Here is a 25,140-nt window from a genome sequence, read left to right on the forward strand (position 1 = left end):
ATACATCACATTAATAGAACGAAGGACAAAAAGCACATGATCATCTCAATAGATTAAAAAAAGCATCTGACAAAATCCAACATCAAATGGTAAATACAATGATGTAATTTATCATTATTTATGAAAAAATCTCTCAACAAAGTGTGTATAGAGGGAATATACCTCAACATAATAAAGGCCATATAAGGCAAACTCATAGCTAACATCAAACTCAATGATGAAAAGCTTTCAGCTTTTCTCTAAGATCACAAAGACAAGGACACCCACTCTACCCACTTTTATCTAGTGGGTAGAAACCAGACAAATAAATAAATAAATGGCATCCAAACTGGTAAAAAAAAAAAAAAAAAAAAAAAGGAAGTAAAACTGTCCCTATTTGCAGATGACATGAAACTAATAAATACTGAAATACTCTACCAAAAAACTACTAGGATTAATAAATGAATTCCATGAAGTTGCAGGATATACAATCAGTATACAGAAATCTGCTCTATTTCTATAAACTAGTAATGGACTATCAGAAAGGGAAACTAAGAAAACAACTTCATTTACAACTGTGCCAAAAAGAATAAAATACCTAGGAATACATTTAACCAAGGAGGTAAAAGACCTGGATTCTGAAAACTGTAAGACACAGATAAAAGCTACATGCAAAAGAATGAAGTTGGACCACTTTCTTATACCATATACAAAAATAAATTCAAAATGGATTGAAGATTCAAATGTAAGACCTGAAACAATAAAACTTCTAAAAGAAAACATAGGCAGTAAACCCCTGTCTCTTCAGGCAAGGACGACAAAGCAAAAACAAATAGGGACTACAACTCACTAGAAAGCATTTGCACAGTGAAGGAAACCATTAACAAAACAAAAACACAACTTACTGAATGGGAGGAGGCATTTGTAAGTGATATATCCCATAAGGGATTGATAATCCAAAATACATCAAGAACTCCTATACAACTCAACATAGAAACAAAATCCAATTTAAAAAATGGGCCCAGGATATGAATAGGTATTTTTCCAAAGAAGACATACAGATGGCCAATAGACACATGAAAAGATGCTAAACATTTCTGATCAGGGAAATGCAAATCAAAACTACAATGAGATATCACCTCACACCTGTCAGAATGGCTATTATCCAAAAGAAAAAAAAACCCAGCTTGGTGAGGATGTGGAAAAAAGGGAGTCCTCACGTACTGTTGGTGGGAATGTAAACTGGTGCAGCCACTATGGAAAACAGTATGGAGTTTCCTCAAAAAATTAAAATAGAACTACCATACAACCCAGCAACTCTCCTTCTGGGTATTTATCCAAAGAAAATGAAAATACTTTGCTAAAATTTAAGATTCTTTTAAATGTTTATTTATTTTGAGGGGGAAGGGGCAGAGAGAGAGAGAGAGAGAGAGAGAGTGAATCCCAAGCAGTCTCTGCACTGTCCAGTGCAGAGCCTCATGTGGGGCTCAGTTCTACAAACCATGAGATCATGACCTGAGCTAAAATCAAGAGTCGGACACTCACCCAACTGAGCCCCTGTCCACTACGATTTCTTTTAAAAGGAATATAAATTTCCTGCCAACCTCTACTTTGATTGCATCTCTCAAGCTTTGAATGTATTATTTTCATTATCATTCAGTCTAACATATTTTCTAATATTCATTATTGCTTCTTTCTTGATACATGGGTTACTAAGAAGTATTTAATTTCCAAAATACATGAGATTTTCCAGTCACCTTATTATCCATTTCTACTCAACTGCATTGTGATCAGAGGGCATTCTCTGATTTGAATCCTTTCAAATTTGTGGAGACTTGCATTAGGAAGCAGTATACAATCATACTGTGTAAACGTTCTGAGTGAACTTGAATGTATATTCTGGAATTGTTAGATACAGTGTTCGACATCTGTCTACTAGGTTTACTGTTAACTGTTCACATAATCTGTATCTTTACTGAATTTAACTTGTTATTCTATCAATTACTGAGAAATCATACTACTGTAAACTTATCTATTTCTCCTTGTACTTCTGTTACTTTACATATCACTGAGGCCATGTTAGTTACATATAAGTTATGTACATATAATACTTTTTTACCTTCTTGGTGAACTGAAACCTCTATCATTATGAACTGATCATTCAATCTCTAAAAATACATTTTTGTCTAAAATTATTATCTGATACCAGCATAGCTGTACCACAGGGATCTGCATTTGCCAAGGGGCTCACTAGTTGAGACCACTTTCAACTAAATTCATGACTTGAGGAGTTTTAGATCTCCAAAACTGTACATTATTTGAGCTACATAATTTTTTAAAAGTCAGCTAATGATTTTAACTCTTCAAGGACCTTTTCCTCTACTTTCCGCAGTGGTAAGGCATGGGATGGATTTACTTCTAGGTCATCCTTACCCTAAGAGTATAGTCCTCTGAAGTAGTTTAGGCGAAGAAGGGTTTCCTGTTAAATATTACATCTTTGATGGGTTTTGATCTTATTCTGTCCCTGCACTCTGTCAGGCTATCAAAGCCAAAGTTCAAGTTTACTCAGTTCAGCAAACGTTCTCAGAGCAAAAGCAGTTTCTATATTCAGCTTTATCAGAATTCCTGCTTTAAATTCTAACTTGTTCACTCTTTGATGATTTTAAGAGTTTCACTGAACATTTTTAGTTGTTTTTAGGATCCACACAACCTAGCCCATCTTTTACTAGAGAAAAACTGTACTTTTGCTTATGAAAAGAGGAGTGGTTAGGGAAAACAGTAAAAGGTGACTGAAATTAGATGGACCTGAGTTCAAATCCTAGTTACATCACTTTTATTTCTATCATTCACTTTCAAATCCACAACAACTATTTTTTTAAGTGTATTTAGAGAGAGCCCATGTGTGCGCGCGTGTGCACGCGCGCGCGCGCGCGCACACGCACGTGAGTGGGGGTGGGGCAGAGATAAAGGAAGACCGAGGATCTGAAGGGGGCTTCACGCTGACAGCACAGAGCCCAACACAGGGCTTGAACTCAAGAACCACGAGATTATAACTTGAGCCAATTCAAGAATCATATGCTTAACTGACTGAGCCACCCAGGCACCCCACAACCATCATTATTTTTAAAACAACAGTAAAACCTCTTATTTTACAAAACTGTTCTAAGAATTGAATATAACATTCAGAGTCTGGTAACTAGTAAGCATTCATATTCTGGTTGCTTTTCTTCCTCTGGCTACAGTGACCTTCTAAGCCTCCTTATCTGTTGAATACTATTCATCTTTCAAAGTTCAGGCCAAATATTAATTCCTCTTCTCTCCACCTCACCTCCAACATTAATAGTTTCCTTACTATTTTGTCTTCATCTTCATTATAACAATTATCACACTGTTCTACAGTTATTGTTTATTGGTATGTGGGGCCCTCCAGACTTGAGTTCCTTGATGACAGGGGCTGTATCTTATTCATCTCTGAATTCCCACTATCTCAACAACTAGTTATTGAACTGAAATTAAATCAATGCATCCCATTTTCATAATTTCTGACAGAGCTACAGAGTTCAGGGAACTCTGAACATATGGTATCTGCTACCTAAGCCTTTAGACTCTTAGATCCCATTTAAACCATTAGTATTTCGTGTTGCACATGTGTGTGATTAATAGATGCACAAAAAAGTTAGATAGCAACCATGAGGTTGCTATCTTTAAAAGGGACTATTTCCAGAATCAGCCCTTGGCTGGCATCTAGGAACCTGGCTTTCCTCCATCCCCTAACAGCTGGTTCACTGTGCCTAGACTGTGCCTACAACGTGATTAATGGCGAACACCAGCTTTCCTTCTAGGAGTCTAGAATTTTGGTACATGGGTACTACATCTCTAATGGGCTTCCATGGGCAGAAACATTACATATAAGTCCCTGCATTTTTCATTACTGGAAAAAAGAGCAACTCACGTATATAACCTCACAGGAAGGAGGAGGATGAGGAGCCCGGTGTGTGGATATCTCCACACTCCACCTGTGTTTTTATCCTTTGCTGGTCATATATCCTTTCACTGTAATAAACCTTAGCCAGGAGTACAACCATATGCTGAATCCCATGAATCCTTCTAAGTGAATTAGCAAACACAGAAGTGGGTGTTGGGCATCTGTGCCAAAAAAGTGTCTCAACCCAATGTTTTATTTTGGAAATTTTTAAATTCACTTTAAAAAGTGAGAAAAAAGAGTGTAGGGATTACTCGTATGCCATTCATCAACTGATTGTATTTAATCACACTTGCTTTTTATACCACACGATTTTTCTGAATCATCTCACAATGAGTTGCTGACATCATGACACTTCACCCCTAAAAGGAATGATGTTCTCTTACATACTTACCACAATTTTCTCACACCTAAGAACAAAAATTCTAGATCATCTAACAAACAGTTTATATTGAAACAACTGTCTGGGGGAAAAAATGTTTACATGTTTAAGTTCTCTACTGTAATGCAAAACTTGGTGGCTTAAAACGAAACTATGCAGGTTCAGATGGACGGCAATGCTCCCCGGGATGCTGGCTAGGGCTACAGAATACTGGGCCAAACATCCACTCACATGGCTGAGAGCTGATGTTGCTTATCGTCTCGGAGTTCAGCTAGGGCTGCTGACCAGAGTACCTGTGTGCATGACCTCTCTCTGTGATCTGGGTTTCTCACAGTAGGGCTGCTAAGTTCTGGGAGGGAATGTCTCAACAGCAAGTGTTCTAAGAGAGAGGAAGCATAAGCTGGCAGTTCTCTTAAAAAGTTAGGCCTGCATGTGTAGCAACATGGATGGACCTTGAGGGTGTTATGCTGAGCGAAATAAGTCAGGCAGAGAAGGACAAATATCATATGTCTGCACGTATTGGAGGATTAGGAGGAACTTAACGGAGGGCCATGGGTGAGAAGGGGGGAAATGGTGGGGGAAAGGGAGAGAGGCAAACCATGAGAGACTCTTGAATGATGAGAACAAACTGAGGACTGATGGGTGTCGTGGAGAGAGGAGAGATGGGCATGGAGGAGGGCACTTGTGGGGATGAGTACTGGGTGTTATATGGAAACCAACTTGATAAACTATTTGTAAAAAAAAAAAAGTTAGGCCTGGAACTGACCACAGCATCACTCTGCAGCATTCTACTAGTTAAGCTGCCAGAGGACCTGTCCAGATTCAAAGGAAGACAAAATAGAGTCCACTTCTCAATTGAGCTCTTGATGTGGCTACCTTTAAACCACTACTACATTTATGCTTAAAAAAAAAAAACAAACCCAATCCAGAACCAAAGTTCATACATCCCATTTGACTGTTTAATGTCTATCTTAACCTCACCCAGACTTCTACTTTTATTATTTTTAATCCATGCCAGTTGTCTTAGAAAATATGTCCTGGATTTGTACATTCCTTCATATTAATCATTTTTGACAAGAATACTCCATAGGTGATATGGATACTTCTTTTATTTCTTTTCTTTTTTCTTTCTTTTTTTTTTTTTTGATATGGACACTTCTTAAGGCATCATAGGAGGAGGCCGATACTGTCATATGGATGATACTAAGTCTGATCATTTGATTAAGCAACGGGGACTGCCAGAACCCTCCACTGTAAAGGTACTTTTTCTTTTGCAATTTGTGAGTGATCTAACAGTGTCATCTCCTAGTCTCTAACTCTTTCCTCTCATGGAGCTGTTGCCCGCTGTTAATCCTTGCCTGATTTGGAGGCTCCACAATGATTTTCTAATTCAGTCATTCCTTCATTTTTTTTTTAAGCTGGGATTGTTCTGTAAGGAAGAAAAAGTTTTCCCTTTCTCCCTTCCCTCTTGTATTTTATTTTATTTTTTTAATGTTTTATTTATTTTTAGGAGAGAGAGAGAGAGACAGCGTGAGCAGGGGAGGGTCAGAGAGAGAGGGAGACACAGACTGAAACAGGCTCCAGGCTCTGAGCTGGCAGTCAGCACAGAGCCCAACGCGGGGCTCGAACCCACGAACCATGAGATCATGACCCAAGCGAAAGTCGGACGCTTAACCGACTAAGCCACCCAGGCGCCCCTTCCCTCTTATATTTTAAATTGAAATTTTTACTGAGATCATTGTAAATCTACATATGGTTATAAGAAATAACACCAAGAGATCCCTTGTATTCTTTGCCCAGATTCTCTCAATGATATTTTACATGATTACAATATAATATCACAATCAGGATATTGACATTGATACAATTCACTCTTATTCATGGTTTCCCAGTTTAACTTGTATTCATTTGTATGTATGTGTGTGAGTTCTATACAATTTTATTACAAGTATAGGGTCTTCTATCCATCACAGTAAGATACTGAACAGTTCCAAATCCCTGGTGCCTCACTGCCCCCCCCTCCTGCCAGCACCACCCCCCCCCAGCTCCATCTCCATTTCCTTTTGACTATCCCTAGGAACTGATGGCTCACCTTTGGTACTCCTCTCTGCCAAAATCTACTACTATTCTTATTCTTTTTGATGTTCGAATTATCACAAATTTGTCCAGTGGAAATCCCTTCAAACCAGCTCCTATGTTATTCTGACATGACCTTGTAGCCTTTGAGGATGCACAAACTTGGAACAATCGGCCCATTTCTTCAAGGAGCCTTAGTTCATTTAGTAGAGAACGATAATTTAGAAAACAGGATCTGGCACACTGAAGTATACTCAGTGCTCATTTTTAATACCTAGCTATGAATTTTTAAAGTCACATTGTCATATTTTAAATTTACAATTAAAATTTACTATTATAGAGCTTCTCATCTTCTGTCACTCAGTATTTTTATCTCTTTTCTTACAGTGAAAATCTTGGTTCCTAATAGCATTAACCTATTTACTTATTTGTGTGATCTAAAAGTTTCTGAATTATATCAATACTTTTACTTACAATAAACCTACTGAGTAAAGCATAACATTTATTTGTAGTTCTTTTTGTTCTCTGAAAGTATTTTTTTTGTTGTTGTTTTATTTATTTCTGAGGCAGAGAGCGTGAGCAGGAGAGGGTCAGAGAGAGAGGGAGACACAGAATCTGAAACAGGCTCCAGGTTCTGAGCTGGCTGTCAGCATATAGCCCGACATGGGGCTCGAACCCACGGACCATGAGATCATGACCTGAGCTGAAGTCGGATGCTTAACCGACTGAGCCACCCAGGTGCCCCATCTCTGAAGGTATTCTACTAAAGAACCAGAATACTGTGTTCAGTCATTACTTGTATTAACTTGCTGATCTGGACAGCTATGGTATCAACTTGAAAGATAGTTAGGTTCTTTTCATTCTATTTGTATTGAGTTTCAAGATTTGCCACTGTATTCTTTTTTTTTTTTTTTAATTTTTTTAAGGTTTTTTAAATTTATTTCTAGAGAGAGCGAGAGCGTGAGCAGGGGAGGGTCAGAGAGAGAGGGAGGCACAGACTGAAACAGGCTTCAGGCTCTGAGCTGGCAGTCAGCACAGAGCCCGACGCGGGGCTCGAACCCACGAACCGCGAGATCATGACCTAAGCGAAAGTCGGACGCTCAACCGACTAAGCCACCCAGGCGCCCCTCACTGTATTCTTTTTTATTGAGTATTATTTTTGAATATGTAAGATGTTCACATCATTCAAAAATCAAACTTTGTAGAAATGTATCTACCTTAAAGCTATCTCCCTCTACCACATTCCTGCTCACTACCTATTCATAACCATTTCAGTAGCTTCTGGTTTATCTTTCCTCTGTATGTATGCATACATGTCTTCCACAAAATAAGTAAATATACCCAGATATTCTTGTATCTTTTTTGTTCTACAGTAAAGGTAGATATAATATACATTCTCACATACTTTGCTTTTTTCACCTAACTCAATCCACACCAGTTCATAGAGACCTCACTTGTTGTTTTTATAGCTGCATTATATTCAGTTGGGTGTACATACCAGTACACGTCCCCTTCAATCCCCGTTTTTGGAATCCAAATTCTACTTACATTTAAAAACGCAGCTCAAGGCCTACAGCTTTTAGAAAGAAAGCTTGCTCTCTTCTCTGAACTCCAAAATACTGTACCACTGATTTCTCTGCCCATCCCCTCCCCAATCCAAGAAAAAAAATTTTTTTTTTAATTTTTTTAATGTTTTATTTCTGAGAAAGAGAGAGAGAAAGACAGCGTGAGCAGGGGAAGTTCAGAGAGAGAGGGAGACACAGAATCTGAAGCAGGCTCCTGGCTCTGAGCTGGCTGTCAGCACAGAGCCCGACACGGGGCTCGAACCTATGAACCATGAGACCATGACCTGAGCTGAAGTCAGATGCTTAACTGACTGAGCCACACAGGCATCCCCGAAAAAAACTTCTTTAAAAGTTATCTATAATCATTACTTCTTCCTCACCATAAACTTACTCTTAAATCTACTCTGATCTAGCCTCCATCCCTGTCACTCCACCGAAACTGTTATTATCTAGATCAATAAACTCCATGCAGGCAAATCCAATAGATAGGTAATGTCATCATACTCAACCTGTGAGCAGCACTGGACACAGGTGACTACACCCCACAGAAACACTCCTCTCCCCTGGCATCTAGAACATCACAGGACACTGTCTGGATTTTTACGCCTCATAGGCTACTCCTTCTCTATCTTTTGCGGTTCTTTCTCCTCTGCTCAACTTCTAAATGGCTGAATAGCTCAAGATTCAACCCTGGGCTGCTTCCTATCTCCACCAGTTTGTTTTTAAAATTTTTATTGTTTATTTATTTTTAAGAGACAGAGCGTGAGCGAAGCAGGTGCAGAGAGAAGGAGACACAGAATCTGAAGCAGGCCCCAGGCTCTGAGCTGTCAGCACAGAATCTAACATGGGGCTTAAACCCATGAACCATGAGCCAAAGTGGGACAGTTAACTGAGCCACCCAGGCGACCCTCCACCAGTTTTTAATATCTATCCGTTTTCTGTCATAAATTGGCATCTTAACAGGCCAAATTAAACCCTCAATATTTTATATGGCCTGCAGAAATTGTTTTATTTATGTATTAATTTTTCATCTGAATTCACCACCAAGTACTTCCCCCCTAGGGATTGTGCAGGAGATGTTCCCTCACCCTGTGACATTCAGTTCACATAATTTTGCATGGCTTCTTCACATTTAGGTCTCTGCTCATATGACACTTCCTTAGAGACCTTCCCTGACAACCCGATCTGAGGCGGTTCACATACTTTCTCATATTTGTATTGTCTGGCTTTCTCCATAACATTCACTATTACCTCAAACTATTCGATGAGTTTGTTTACTTTTATTATCACTCTTCCACCACCACCAGCCTCAGCTCATAAACTTCATCAGAGGAGGAACCTCCATCTGCCTTGACTCATGCCCAAGTCCCAGATCTGAGTCTGGGAGACTCCCAAGCACATGGTAGGCATTGCCATATATTTGTTGAATAACTTCAGTCAGTGTAAAACTAGGAGGTTTCTTTCATTTAAAAAAAATCTGGATTGAGGCGCCTGGGTGGCACAGTTGGTGGAGCGTCCGACTTCGGCTCAGGTCATGATCTTGCGGTTCGTGGGTTCGAGCCCCAAGTTGGGTTCTGTGCTGGCAGCTCGGAGCCTGGAGCCGGTTTCGGATTCTGGGTCTCCCTTTCTCTCTGCCCCTTCCCTGCTCGTGCTTTGTCTCTCTCTGTCTCAAAAATAAATAAACTATTAAAAAAAATTTTTTTTTAATCTGGATTTCCAGCTTCTCTTCTCTTTCACGAATTAGAGAATTACCCAACCTCAGAACTGCATTCTTGTGCAGCAATAGCTCCCTCCTTAAAATGAACCCTATGTTCTCCAATTAACCACAATCCCCACCCAGCTCACTTCACATTTACCGGCATTCACTATACTCCAGGTATCGTTTAAAAATTTTTTAAGTTTATTATTTATTTTGAGAGAGAGAGAGAGAACACACATGAGCAGGGAAGAGGCAGAGAGAGGAGTGAGAGAGAGAGAGAGAAGGAGAGGGAGAGAAGCTCAAGCAGGCTTCGCACTGTCCGTGCAGAGCCCAATGTGGGGCCTGAACCTATGAACTGTGAGGTCATGACCTTGAGCAGAAACCAAGAATCAGACATTTAACTGACTGTGCCACCCAGGTGCCCCTGCTGCCAGGTATTGTTTAAAGTGTTTCACATTATTAACTCACACACAGAAACATACAGAGCCCTATAAAATAGGTACTATTATAACGATTTTATAAATGGGAAACTAAGGCTTACATCAGTTATGTAACTTGCCTGAACTAACAAAATCAGCAAGAGGCAAAACCAAGATTCAAATCAAGGCAAAAAGACACCCAGGCTCTTAATTGCCACACAGTATTTAGGGCATTTGAGTTGGTAACCTCTGATCTACAGTCCCTACCTGGGTGAGCTCATCCTGTCTCAGGAATTTAAATACTACAATTTATTAACTGACAACTCCAAACACTGCTATATTTCATCAATTCTGAAATGCACATTTTTTTTCACATTTATAATCCCTAAAGTCAGGATATATACTACAATTGATAGTGGCACCATACAAGTGCTTTGGCAAAGTGGCAGCCATTACATGGTTGTCACTGCCTGAACATGTGAACTTGGCTACTGTTCCAGAGGGCATGGCTACATAGGCGTAACTCAGTTTTTCGGTCAACAAACCACTTCTAGGCCATTTGAGAAAGGAGGAGGAGTCCTGATTCTTGTCTGGAAATGTTTTGTTGACGTCTTCTGATAAGATCAAGAAGTGCCTGTATCAAAACTTATAAATAGGTCATGATGACCTGAAACAACAATGCCCATGTAAGAGCACTCTTTCAGAAATGCTGCATTTTAGTCCTTTTAATGGCAAGAGGATGATACCATGTGGAAAAGCAGGGACAGTGACATGTCTGAGCTGAAAGTGATTCAGAAGAGTGAGTTCCAAAATACAAGATGGTTTAGAAATAATTTCACTAATTTATTTTGCTTAAACTTGTAAGTACATAAGAATGAACTATAAAGATATTTATGACTTTTAAAACTCCTTTTAAAAAAGAAAATAAGCAGCTCTGACAGCTGAAACTGATCTGACATTCACAGCTAGAGCTCAAAATTGTTACAAGCTGTTCTAAAGCTCACAGCAAAGCCATTTTGCTCTCCTACATAAATAGTCTCAAAGAAAAGCAACTGACCTCAAGTTTCTCTGAGACAATGATGAAATGACACAAAGTATGGTCAACTCATAATTTTGTCTGAGAACAGGTCACTCTGCCATCCACAAAATATCCAATCTAGAATTGTCCTCACTCTCTAATAGCATCCAATCTAAAATGAATCCCTACTTCCTTAGACCTTTCCCAAACATCCAACCAAAACCCAAATCCTATAATTACTTAGTTCTAACACCCTCTTACTGAGATACCCCAGGATTTCCCAAAATGTGTTCTCCCTCACTGAAACAAGCAATAAGTCCACTTGTTAAAGCAAGATGTTTCTGATGGTCTTTGACAGAGGAGGGAGCTGTATACAGATGTCCCACTGCTGAACAATCTCACCAACAACTGGTAATGTTAGACTTTTGATCTTTCCCAATCTAATGTAAGAAATATTATCATTTTACTAACAAACACTATCTCTTTAATTTACACGTCCCTGATTATAGTTGAGATCAAACATCTTCTCAGGCTTACTAGCCTTGTTTCCTTTTACTCTGAATTCCATATATTTTCTGCCCCCTTTTTAATGGGTAATAGGTCTTTTCCTTATTGATCTGTAGTGATTCTTTATATATTTCCGATGTTAATCATTTGTCAGTGATATGTGCCATAGATATCTTCAAGTTTGTCTTAAGTTTGTTAATCTTTAGGGTTTATGCTTTGTGTGCCTTATTTAACACATTCTTCCCTGGCCCAATACCATACAGTCTCCTATATTTTCTTTTAGTAGTTTTGCTTTATGCATTCAGGTCATTAACCCACCTGGAATTAACTTTTGTGTATGACTTAAGGCAAGATCTTATTTTATCTTTGTGCTATTTATGTTTTGTTGTTGTTGTTATTGTTTTGGGGTTATTTTGGAGAGAGAGAGGCTGTGAACAGGGGAGAGGAGTAGAGGGAGACAGAGAAAGAATCTTAAGCAGCCTCCATGCTCAGCTCCATGGCTCAAGACCTGAGCCAAAATCAAGAGTTGGATGCTGAACAGACTGACCCACCTAGGCGCCCCCCATTTTACTATCTGCTATCATCCCCAAACAATTTCCCTAACTGTTCATCCATTCCCCTATTAATATGCACAGCCACCTCTGTTGTATGGTATGTAGGATATCACATATGGAGAACTCTGCTAATAGACTCTACCTTGTTCTATTACTCTTTGTGTTTCTCTCAGCTAAGATATAATCCCTTTCATTTGAATAGCAAACTAGAATTTACAAAGTACTTTCAAATCCATGATCCAATTCAGACTTCAAAAAAATCCTGTGAATGAGGGGTATTCACATTTTATTTGTATGAAGAAACGGAGACACATAAGGGTTAAGTGAATTATCCGTGGCCACTAGACAGTAAGTAGAAGAGCAAGAACCCAATCTCATGTCTTCAGTTACCACTCTTTCTACCAGACTATCAAGTAAGGACAACAACGGTATCTGTCTATTAGCCCCCAAATGGAGATATGCACTTTGTCCACATATAACTAAAACAAAACCTTGATAAATGAACAAATGCTTTAACAATTATAGTTGCTGGCACAGACATGTATGTTATGCTTATCTTGAAAATAAACTCTATCGTGAAAAGGACTCTGCCCTAGCCCCCTGGACTCTAGCTAGCATCTTTGCTACTGCTTACCTCAAACACAGACATTGCTGCTGTTGAAGTCTTTACTGTGTACCATTCCTCCTCACATCAGTAGTGGTTTCTCAGCAGCCACTAGCCCTGTACCTCCAAAGACAGAATAGAGACGTGAAAACTGAACAGTTCTTTGTGTCTCAGAAAGGGGGGGGAGGGGAGCTGATGTCCCCAAAACTGGAATGCAATACTAAAACTCAGTAACGTATAAGCTATGAAACATGCCAGAAAGCAGGGGGCAGCAGAGAGCTGTCCAAAAACCCAGCACCTAGCTTAACGAGGAGGTAAGAGCAGTAGGCATGCCACAAATGGTTTTCAGTGAATAAATGAACTGCTTCATTCGAACCCTGAACCATCAGTCCACAGCCCTGCATTGAGCAATTAAGTGAGAAATTAAAAAGAAAGAGCAGCGCCTGACATTCAGAGGGCGGCCTGTCACTCACAGCTCGGCCACATTATTCTCCTTTTAAGCATAATGGCACAGAACACCAACCTCGGACAAGGTTTTTCTGAAACGCTGATGAAATGTAACAAAGGTCATTTCATAATCTTGTTTAAGCACAAACAAAAATATAGCCACTATGCCACCCACAAAATACCAGACACCCTTTCTCTCTTGGCTAAAATGAGTGACTGCTACTTCTCTACAAACTACTTTTATTCTTTTGCTAATCTCTCCTCCCTACAGATAAGATTTATTCAGATAACCAACCACAGAACTGTCCGTGTTTTTTAACAGCATCCAAATCCTAAAATCAGTTCCAACCCCCCTAATGAGACACCATTGCCCCCCATGGGCTGTGCTCTCCTTGCTGAAATGAATAATCAATCCAACCTGTTTGCCTAGAGGTGTTTCCCTGGCAGTCTTTGGCTGTCGTGCATTAATACAGTACAAGCCAGAAAACCTAAGAGTCTATGCCTTTCTCTTTCTGGAAAGTTCTTCCAATCTCAGTTTGACAAGAATATTTCATCTCGTTTCTGGAGGGCATCTCTAACTAAATAAAAGAGAGGTAACAAATTCCTTTAACACCAGAGGCCTGGTTCATATTTAACTCTAATTCTACCAATAAACATACTCATACACAAAAGTTTTGCTTTGTATATGATAATATGCTTCTTCTAGATAGTATGCCCTTGGAAAGCTGAGGCTATCTGACTCATCTTTGTAAATCTCTAGTACCTTGCACATGGTAGAGGATTTCTTTTATGAATGGTATTATCATGTTGCTTTGGAAAGGAAAAATGTATTTTTTCCCCAAAACTAAAAGGATTCTCTTTCCAACAGAAACTTCCATTTTCTTCCTCCACTTTACATTTCCTTATCTATGATATATTTCAAATGTAAACCTTTCATGTCTCTAAATATACCAAGGATGATGAACATGTGTTCATATTTCTTAACTAAGAGGTTGAGATCTCTGAAGACAAACAGAGGAACGATGCATTCTTTCATTTGTCCAACTAATTTCCATTTCTTTCCACCACCATCATCCTATTCCCTTAAAACACCTTTAGTGTTTGCAGCTTCAAAAGTATCCCAAAATAGTACATCCTTATTACAATATAACATCTAGAGAGGAAAGGGCCTGAGTTTAATTGATCTACATAATGACTGACTACTTTTTAAAAAGAGACTGTCATAACAGGTGTTCCATACTTACTGATTGAAAACCCTCTCCAAATGGGGTCCAAATGGGGACTTTGATCCCCATCAACAAAGATTTTGTTTGTTTCCTTCTTTATTACAACACAGAACATTTACTCATCTTCTGATGCAAAATCATAATTCGGCCTGGTTCAATACATTAAATAACACATCATGCAATGTCACATCTTATCTAAAGGCATTCTGGCCAGTACTGTCTTTATCTTTCAACGGGAAAACAGGTTTAAATTCCAGAGACAGAGATTCAATTCAACAAATTCAAATCCACACTGAAAGAGCACCTACACACATTTCACAAGACAATATGCCAGGCAAGCAGAGGGACAGAAACACAAACGCCTGACTTCAGAGGCAGTGAGCTGAGTGAAGGTTACAAATTGCCACGGACGTCAGGGAGAAGTAGGGAGTAAGGATGACTGCAGAAAGAACATTCCAGACTGAAAACTCCAGTTTCTCAAAAACTGGAATCCTGGATGCTTTGAACAGAAGCAAGGGCTACACAGGTCCTGGGATCTCCACCATTTAGGAAGTAGCAGCTTGTTCATGGAAGAGGCTACGGAAATCAAACATAAATGTTCGATGTAACTTAATTTTTAGTTCTCTATGCAACTCCTCAAACCTGAGCTCATAGCCTTCAGAATAGGGGGGGAAATCACTTTCTCGGGGTCCTCCAGATTTTAAAATTAAAATTAACAAGAATGATTTCCAACACTGAATGGTTGGAAGGTGGGTGTGGCCCCTCGGGGGCAGCGGAGGGCCTTGTGAACGTCCGACAGGCCAGGCCCGGCTGGACCTCTCAGGCCACCGCCAGGCGTCCCGCCGCGACTCAGCAAGCCACTGTCACTCTGAACTCCTGGCCAAAAGGGCTCATCCCACGTCTCCAAGGGCCTCGGCAAACTCGAACCCCGACGGCGGGGCCTCCAGGGCCGGGCTCGAGCTCAATCAGGCCGCTAACTGCGAACAAAGAGAAGGCCTGGGCAGCCTCTGAGACCCGCGCAGGACTCACGCAGCACCCGAAGGGATCTGCAGCCTTCAGGGGGTCGCGCCCCGGGCCCGGGGTCTGCGGGTGTTCCTCAACGAGGGCTTACCCGGGCCTGGACGCCGAAAAGTGCACCGCGTCGCCGAACCCGTTGGTGCACTGCCGGCTCTACAGCGCGCACCGGGACAAAGAGGGTAAAGGGGGTCGGCGGATCCCGGGAGCTGTGACCCCACATTCGTCCCGCCGCCCGCACCGGCCTTTACCTGTACGTCACTCAGCTCCACGCGCAGATACAGCTCGCGGTGTCGCTGAGCCCAGTAGACGTGCGGCGTCAGCACCTGATTCTCCATGGTCACACCGCCCGGGGCGCGGGGAGACGGATCGATGCGGCTTGCTGCCTCGGATCGTGAGAGACTGGTGCCGGCCGAACGCAGGCCACAATGCCCTGCGCTCTTGAGCGCGGGCAGCCGCCAACCTCCAGACAACCCACGCTCGCAAGCTGCGCCTGCGCAGTGAGGAGGAGAGGGGCGGAGGCGCGAGCTCTAGACCAGGGCGCGAGCGGGGCAGGGGCGAAACGCTGGGCAGAAGGGGGAAAGGGCGGGCCTAGCACCAGTGACGCCAGAGCTTGGTAAAGCCGCCTAGGGAGTAAGGAGTCAGCAGGTGCATGCAAGGGTCTTTCCTCTCTTCTCCAAGGGGATGCTTTAAGATAGGCTTAAAAAGGAAATATCCTGGAGACCATAAAGGACTGATAAGCGTGAGAAAGGACTTGGGACTGGTGTATCTGGAAGATCCCTCCCGTTCTCTATCACCTATTTATTTCAGTGTTTACTGAGAGCCTATTAATTGCGCTCGAAACTTCGAAGCTAAACACTGGAGCTAAAGCAATAAGACACAGTCCCTGCTGTCCTGGAACCCTGTGATTACAAACACAATAATGATGATAATGTTATAGGGGAAGCAGTATGGGATAAGGGTGGAAGGGTGTTAAGAGGGAAAAGTAAATGTAAAGGCCAGAGCTTTTCGGCGCAGTCTCCTAGAACTTTATGCGGTGATGGAAATGTTCCATTCTGTGCTGTTCAGTTATAATAGCCGCTAGCCACATGAAGCTTTGAGTACTTGAAAGTGGCTAGTGAGACTGAGAAATTGAATTTTCTATTTTATTTACTTCTAATTAATTTATCTTTAACATGTAGTCATTTTTGAGAGACAGACAGATAGTGGGGGAGGGGCAGAGAGAGTTGTAGGGGCAGACACAGAATCTGAAGCAGGCTCCAGGCTGTGAGCTGTCAGCCAAGGGCCCAACAGGGGCTCGAACTCACAGACCGGGAGATCATGACCTGAGCTGAAGTTAGACACTTAACTGACTGGGGCACCCAGGCACCCCAACTTCTAATGAAGTTAAACAGCGACATAATAGTGGCTATGCTATTGGACTGAGCAGGAGACTTTTCTCTCTTAAAGTAAGAAATCAATACTAGATACAACACTAACTTATGTCTAATTTCAGCTACCTCGTCTGTATCCACTTTCATGCCTAAGTCTGCTGCAGTCAAGAGTTTAATGGGAAACAACATTACTATGAAAACCAGAAGTCTGGGACAAAAATGAAACTTAAAATTCAGTTCTGTTGGCACCCATTTATTTAGCAAAGTGTTGAGCCAGGGATCCAGAGATGAAGAGAAATTAGACAGGCTCTCAGGAAACATTTAATTAAGGGGGTGGTGGATCATATAAAATATACTGGGTTTTACATATGGTTAATGTGCTGAGCTTACAGAGACAGAAAGGTGGGAATTGAGGATTTTGGAAACCAATGGGTGGATATTTGAGAGTGAATCCTAAGAGCTGGACAGTGAAATGTGAGGAGGAATTTGATAAAGAAGCAGAGGTAGGATAACAGAAGCACAGGGCAGGAATCCAAAGGCAAAGAGATATGGAAAGCTCTGTGTACTAGGGGTTAAGAACATGGAGAACAGAGCTCTCCCTGGATTTGGAAAGGCAGGTAAGAAGTGAATTAGGAAAGTCTTTGCTTCAATGAGGTGTTTGTACTATGTCCCATAGACACTTGGGAGTCAGGGAAGTTTCTTAAACTGGAGATTATCCAAATCAAATATGTGCTTGGCAGGTCCACCTTTCAGTGAGGAAGAACTGGTATTAGGCAAACCAGTTTGAGATAAATCAATCTGCTGGGTGTGGGAGATAATGAAAGCAATAAACTTGGTAGCCTTGAATTTTAAAAATGAAGTATTTTTGGAATGATGTGTTTTTACTGCATTGCCTTTAATGCAATGCAGATCCAATATAGGGCACTTAAAATTTTTTTTAACATTTATTCATTTTTAAGAAACAGAGCACAAGTGAGGGAGGGCAGAGAGACGGAGACATGGAATCTGAAGCAGGCTCCAGGCTCTGAGCTGTCAGCACAGAGCCGGATGCGGGGCTTGAACCCACAAACAGTGAGATCATGACCTGAGCCAAAGTCCGAAGTTTAACCAACTGACCCACCAAGGCGTAAGGCACTTTTTTAATGTTTATTTATTTTTGAGAGACAGAGAGAGAGAGAGAGAGAGAGAGAGATTCTTTATGAGTGGGGGAGGGGTAGAGAGGGGATGACAGAAGATCTGAAGCAGGCTCTGCACTGACAGTAGAGAGCCCAATGCAGGGCTTGAACTCTTGATCCGTGAGATCATGACCTGAGCTGAAGTCGGACACAACTGACTGAGCCACACAGGTGCCCCCAATTATAGGGCATTAAAAAAAAAATTGAGGCATATAGGAAATGAACAAATTTTAAATGTTTAGCTCAAGCTGAACATTTACATCTGTGTAATTAATTACCACCCAGATCAAGATCCGGAACATTTCCAGCAATCAGAGTTTCTCTCATGTCAGTATATACATTTGGCTCCCATTCCTCCCTCCAAAATTTCTATGCTGACTTCTCTCACAATAGAGTAGATTTTGTCTGTTCTTGAATTTCATATAAATGAATGGCTTTTGTTTGTATCTCCAGTATTGTATTTCATTGTATGAATATACCGCAAATGATCTATCCATTCTCTTGACAAAGGACATTTGCATTGTTTCCAGTTTTTAGCTATTATAAGTAAATAATGGAATGCAATCAACATTTGCGTAATTATCTTTTGGTGTATAAATGTGCTTAATGCTCTTGGATAAAATACGTAGGAGTAGAAATGCAAGGTCATAGGGTAGATGTATGTTGAGCTTTAATAGATAAGCAGTTTGGGGGTGTTTTGGTACCTGTTTTTTTTTTTTTTCTTTATAAAGTTGACATAGGAGATAAGCAATTTTACAAAGTGTTCTGATCAATTTACATATCCACCAGTAATGTTTGAACGTTCCAGTTGCTTTATATCCTTGGTATTTTCAGTCTTTCTAATTTTAGCTATTCTGGTAGGTGTGTAATAAAAAGTAAAATTATTACAAGCCAGCATACTCAAAATCTGAGGCTTATCACTGACCTCCATCCAAGATGAGAGCTGCCAATAAACAAGAAAATTAAATGTTGACATTTTGCCTCAGGTCCACCTTAAGAAAGGTACAAAGGAAAAAGACTAGACCTATGCAGCCTGGTTCCTTCCAACTGAGCACCAATAACCTACTGCAAATTTCTCTGGGCCTGAGTTTCCATATCCATCAAATGAGAGAGTTAGTCTCTCCTTTATGATGATCTTATTGGCTATTTCCAAATTTTCTGGCAAGGAGGCCAACTCTTGTGGACGCCTCTCTCAAGAGGAAATCCAGTAAGAAAAAAAGTTGAAATGGAGAGGGTAATTTCCTAGCCCCAACGCCAGGGCCAACTCTCTCTTCTCAGGCCACAGGAAGCATGTGCTGAATGCTTGCTGCGGATGAAGCAAGCACTCAGTGCTTAAAGTTGTTTTCTGGCCTTTGATGATTGTTCACCTTTTTACAAAATCTTCTGTTTGTGGGAAAAGTTTTAGAAAATGAACTGTAGAATTCGGCCATTTTGTGCTTCACCCAGCTAGATATCCTTATTTATTTTAATATTTATTTATTTTTGAGATGGAGGAGGAGGAGCAGAGAGAGGAATAGAGGAGAGGGGCTCAAACTCACAAACCATGAGATCGTGACCTGAGCTGACATCAGTCGCTTAACTGACTCAGCCACCCCGGTGCCCATAAGATATCCTTAACCAAAATCATGTTTGTCTATCTAGACAACACAAAGCTGAAAGTGGAGAGGGAGACTCACCGGGTCAGCCCAGGCACATGCTGGGGCATCGTGTGAAAATAGTTTGTAGGTCTGTAACCCCCAAGCTATTCCAAGAGAATGGGCCTTGCAGCCAGTCACTGACAGAAGGAAAAAAAAAAGAATGAAAAAAGAAAGAAAACACTTCCCCTTAATCCATAGTTCAGAAAAATGTATGGAATGACCCCACCTCAGGCTTAACCTTCAGTGGGTATGGGGAGTGGCCTTTCCACTCTATTCAATTTGATCTGCCTGATCATTCTGGCTCTCTGAACTGCCTACATGGTTGCCAGGCACAGACAGTTGGTACGCTGCCCTTTATATTAAAAATAGTGGAATAGTGGGAGGAATAATCATCGATCTATCTATCTATCTGAAACTGGGTGAATTGGAGGACTGGGAAAGGAGAATATTTTTTTACTATATACCTTTCCATAGGTCAAATTTGGGGTCATGTGATAGTATTACCTATTCAAAAACTTAAATATGGAAAAGAAAATCAGCAGGAAAGGCCCTTTTTTTTTTTTGCAGCTTGGCTTATCCTAGTCCCCAAAAGGTACATAACATGGGGGAAGTGGAAAAACAAACTTTAGACCACCATATCCTGTAATCAACTGCTACTAGAGCGTGCATTATATGCTTATAATCTGTTTCCTCAACTAGATTATAAATCTCTCTAGAATACAGAGACTGCCTCCTTTTGGTACCCTACAGCATCTAGTGCAATGTGTTTCAGAAAAGAGATGCTTAAAATATATTTGTGGACAGCAATGCCCAGTGCTAGGAAAGTTTTAGTGAAATTGGCACACCCATGCTGACTGTAGCTAAGAGAAATATAAAATCGTGTGAATACTTTGGAAAACGGTTGTGCAATATGTAGTAAATTCCCCCTTGGGGACTTTGTTCTAAAAATAACTTCAAGAAAGGAAGACATATATATGAAGATGTTCATGGTGTTACAGGGTGAACACGGGAAATTGCACGAGGAGAATGACCAGTGAAAAAACAACACAGCAGCACAGAACAGTGAATTAGAAACTATTAGCATTCAGGGTGTCTGGGTGGCTCAGTTGGCTAAGCATCCAACTTTGACTCAGGTCATGATCTCATGGCTCATGAGTTCTAGCCCCATGTGGGGCTCTGTGCTAACAGCTGAGCCTGGAGCCTGCTTCAGATTCTTTGTCTCCCTGTCTCTCTGCTTCTCCCCCACTCACATTCTGTCTCTCTCAAAAATTAATAAAGATTAAAAAATTAAACAAACATGGGGCGCCTGGGTGGCTCAGTCGGTTGGGTAGCCAACTTCAGATCAGGTCATGATCTCACGGTTCTTGGGTTCGAGCCCCGCATGGGGCTCTATGCTGACAGCTAGCTCAGAGCCTGGAGCCTGCTTCAGATTCTGTGTCTCTCTCTGTCTCTGACCCTCCCCTGCTCACGCTGTCTCTCTCTCTCAGAAATAAATAAAATGTTAAAAAATTTTTAAAAAATTAAACAAATAATAGAAGCTTATTCTCTTATAGTTCTGGAGGTTAGAAGTCCAAACTCAAGATGCTGGCAGAACCATGCTCTCCCTGAAGGCTCTGGGCAAGAATCCAATCTGGTGGTTGCAGGCAATCCTTGATGCCCTACGGCTTGTGGCAGCGTTGCGCTGATCTCCACCTCTGCTGTCACATGATCTTGTCTGTGAGTAAGTCTGTTCCTATTTCCTCATATGACCATATGTTTATTGTCTTGTTTTTTATTAATTAAAAAAAAGTTTTTAGCATTTATTTATTTTGAGGGAGAGAGAGACAGAGCGTGAGCAGGGGCGGGGGCAGAGAGAAAGGGAGACACAGAATCTGAAGCAGGCTCCAGGCTCTGAGCTGTCAGCACAGAGCCTGACGCAGGGCTCAAACTTAAGAACCAAGAGATCACGGTCTGAGCCGAAGTCGGACGCTTAACCGACTGAGCCACTCGGGTACCCCTCCTCATATGGCCTTCTTATATAAGGACACAGGTCAATGAATTTGAAACCCATTCTACTCTAGCATGATCCTAACTAATAACATCTGCAAATGCCCTAAATCCAGATAAGGTCACATTATGAGGTTCTGGATGGATGTAGATTTGAGGAGGGCACTATTCAAACCAGTACAGCTGGGATGAAGGCCATCCTAGGATATCCAGGTCTAGAACAGGCATTGGCCATCATCCCCTTCACCAGGAAGGATCCTGAATTTAATGACTGGGTTTGCCTAGAGTTGAATCAAGGTTACACTTTTTACTTTTAAGTGAAATGGGTCATATAAATATAGGTTGGGTCAAATTATGGAAAAACTAAGGAGATTAAATGTAGCACACATCTGTATGTGGCTTTAAAATATTGCATCTGCTACATACGTAAAATATGTGTATAAAACAAAAAACAAGTTATGATAGGGTAGTGGGAAGATTGGTGGATCTTTCTGTAACAAATGTCAGAACGTTGTGTTCAAGTTGGATGAATGATGCTTGTAGCTGCATGGAGTTGACACAGGCAGAGCTACCCAGCAAGGCTTTGGGCATGCCCCTCTGGGAAAGGTTTTTGTTGTTATCTTTATCGCCATCATTACCATTCATTAATAGCATTAATAAATGGAATGCTTAATGTGCACCAGGTATTGTTAAGGACTTTAAATGCATTATATATTTCATTCATTTCAGTGATGTTACTGAACTCATTTAACAGATGAGAGAAATAAAACTTAGAAAAGCCTGATAGTAAGGAATACCTCCTTAATAAGGAGACGAGCCAGGATGTGATCCCAGGTATGTCTGATTCTGGGAGTGCATGCTCTTACCTGTGAATATCAGCGGAAACTGCCTGAAGATCATGGACCGAAGGGCCGTTAGGCTGGTCTCTGATGAGAGCCAGTATGGAAAACTGTCAGGATCTCTAAAACATAAGGCCAGACCCAGATAAGGACCTGACATGCCTCAGGCACAGCTCCAGGAGACAGCCCAGATTTCCCTGGGAAGGGTTCTCACTTGGCCTTGCATCCTAGCTTTCACTCATACTTACTGCTCACTGTTCTTTATGCCACAACCTGAATTTTTTATATTCAGGGACAAATTTGTATCAATGCCACCATGTTGACACAGACTATTTATTCAGATTTTGTGTGCTAGACAACTTGCCTTTTCTTGTTGAGTTCCTAGAGTGCAGGGCAGCAAAAAGCTGGCTAGGCTTTGTCAAGCACATACACAAGGTTGGCAAGACCCAGGCCTGACTGAGTTAGCCAGCAGATAGACAATGGGCCACTTCAGGTGTGGATTGTTTATTACTTACCTATACAGCAAAAGGAAGAACACATTAAGGTGCCAGCTGCCAGTGGTCCTTGTCCCACAAATCAAATCAAAACGGAGAATACTGAAACAGAGGAGCCAGATGACTGCAGTGTAAATTGTGGGGTTACCCAGAGCCTGAGAAGCCAATTCTAGGCTGCACCTAAGAGGTTCTCATATTCTGCAGCGCTATTCTGAGGGGATGGGGCAGAAAGCCCACACCTCAACAGAACCTGGGAAATGAGAAGCTGTTGGGGGAGATTGCCTTAAGATCCTTATAAGCTTCCATGTGGAAACTAATTTGACAATAAACTATTTGTAAAAAAAATAAATAAAGAAATAAAATAAAAGCTGGAAAAAAAAAAAAAAGATCCTTATAAGCTTCCTATCCTCTCCTGTCCTGGGAAGACCACAAAGCATTCTACTAAGACTCAGCTAAGCTTTGGTTCAAGCCCTTACCTGTGAGGCCTGTGGGGATAGATATATGTGAGGTTACCAGGGTACAGGGTGGAGATGTTCCCCTACAGGTTTCTCTGGTTTGAGGCTTTCTAAGCCTGCCATAGGGAAAGTAGGATTGAAAACTAAGAAACTTGAATTCAAGTCTAGATCAATCCATAATTAGTCAAATGACTTAAACAAGTACTTAACCTCTCCAGAGGTTGCTTTTTAAAATCCATAACATTGGGGCGCCTGGGTGGCTCAGTCAGTTAAGCGTCCGACTTCGGCTCAGGTCATGATCTCGTGGTTTGTGGGTTTGAGCCCCACGTCAGGCTCTGTGCTGACAGCCAGCTCAGAGCCTGGAGCCTGTCTTCCGATTCTGTGTCTCCCTCTCTATCTGACCCTCCCTCACTTATGATGTGTGTGTCTCTCTCAAAAATAAATAAAACATTAAAAATTTTTTAATAAAAAATAAATAAAATCCATAAAATCATATTTTTTGTTTGCTTCCCTTTGGGAAGGTCTTATTCCTCTTCTTAGAGTATAAGCCACACAAAGGGGTCTTGTCTACTTTATTCACTATTGTAGCCCCAGTGCTTAGAATAGTGACAGGCACATGGCAGCGATTCAACAAGCACTTGGTTGAATGAAATGAACTGCAAGATATTTCATTCTATTTTGTTATTATGTGCATTCAAAGCCTTAAAAGCTACTTTCAGGTCATTGGCAGAAAATTCACAGAGGAATCCCAGTGAAAATGACTGTACCTTTCTTTTAGGGGAGCTCAACTAAAAAAGAGAAAAGCCCGAGGGAAGACTCATTTAAACTGAAAGTGAGTAACTACAATGAGGAACGGAACGGGGCACCCAAATGGATCTTTTATTAGTGCTATTATAATAAATCCTAATGACCCACACCTCTGACACATGGTTCCTTGAATAATAGAAAAGAGGGGAGGCCAGCTTTTCTACTTTTATTCCACACCTGCCTCTTTCCCAGTCATCTCCCCAGCCTCCCTTTTTCTCTTATTAGCCAACGCATGGTGTTGGCTAATAGGAGAGACCGAAGGTTGTCAAGGGACCTGCCTCTGTCTGTGATTATAGCGAGTTGCTCACCTCCTGCCTAGCCAGTTTCCTCCTCTTTATGTGTTGTTGTGACAGATACGGTTTTCCTTAATTACAACTAAATAATGTGTTCTATTTCTCCTACAGATCAGGAAACCATGACTCAAAGAGATCGACTGACCTGCTAAAGATCACTAATTACTACAAGCCTTCTGACTCCAAGTTCAGGTTTCTTTCCACCACAACAGTGAGCCCCTCAGCAGATCCCTAAGGCCTTCATCCCTCCCCTCTGTTATCTTCAAGAAGGGGCAGGGATTTTTACTCGCTTGCTCCCTGCCCTGATCTCAGAGTCTACAACTCTGTCTGGTACATAGCGGGCACTCAATATACACTTGTTGAATGAAAAAAATAATAAATGAGTACAGACGCGGCACAATGCGTCCTGCGACTTCCAGCAAGTCACTGCCCGTTTCTGGATTGCGTCTCTGTCCCCCACCGCAGTGATGTCCGTCCCGCCCCGCGTTCGTTCCTCCGGCCACTAGACTGCACTGTGGTAACGGACCCCACCCAGCAGGGAGCGGCGCCCTTCTTGGCCCCGCCGAGCCTTCGCTGGTCGGAGGGCGGGTCGCGACGAACCGGAAGTTC

General features: G+C 41.4%; 1 protein-coding gene across 2 annotated transcripts in view; it reads right to left on the bottom strand.

The window, feature by feature from the left end:
• Positions 1-15,956, bottom strand: part of HACD3 (3-hydroxyacyl-CoA dehydratase 3) — a 38,075-nt gene extending 22,119 nt beyond the window's left edge. Inside the window, exons 1-2 of one of the 2 annotated variants that reach the window (XM_077746986.1) lie at positions 15,724-15,812; positions 12,816-12,902 (exon numbers count right to left, since the gene is read on the bottom strand). In XM_077746986.1, coding sequence (XP_077603112.1) covers positions 12,816-12,830 — 15 coding nt within the window. In that variant the 5' untranslated portion in view covers positions 12,831-12,902; positions 15,724-15,812. Of the gene's footprint in view, positions 1-12,815; positions 12,903-15,723 lie in introns of both variants that reach the window. The other variant, XM_077746996.1, reaches the window with a different exon arrangement.
• Positions 15,957-25,140: the final 9,184 nt, after the last annotated feature.

The sequence above is a fragment of the Crocuta crocuta genome, unplaced genomic scaffold, assembly GCF_008692635.1.
Source record: "Crocuta crocuta isolate KB4526 unplaced genomic scaffold, BGI_CrCroc_1.0 scaffold130, whole genome shotgun sequence".
Lineage (NCBI taxonomy): Eukaryota > Metazoa > Chordata > Mammalia > Carnivora > Hyaenidae > Crocuta > Crocuta crocuta.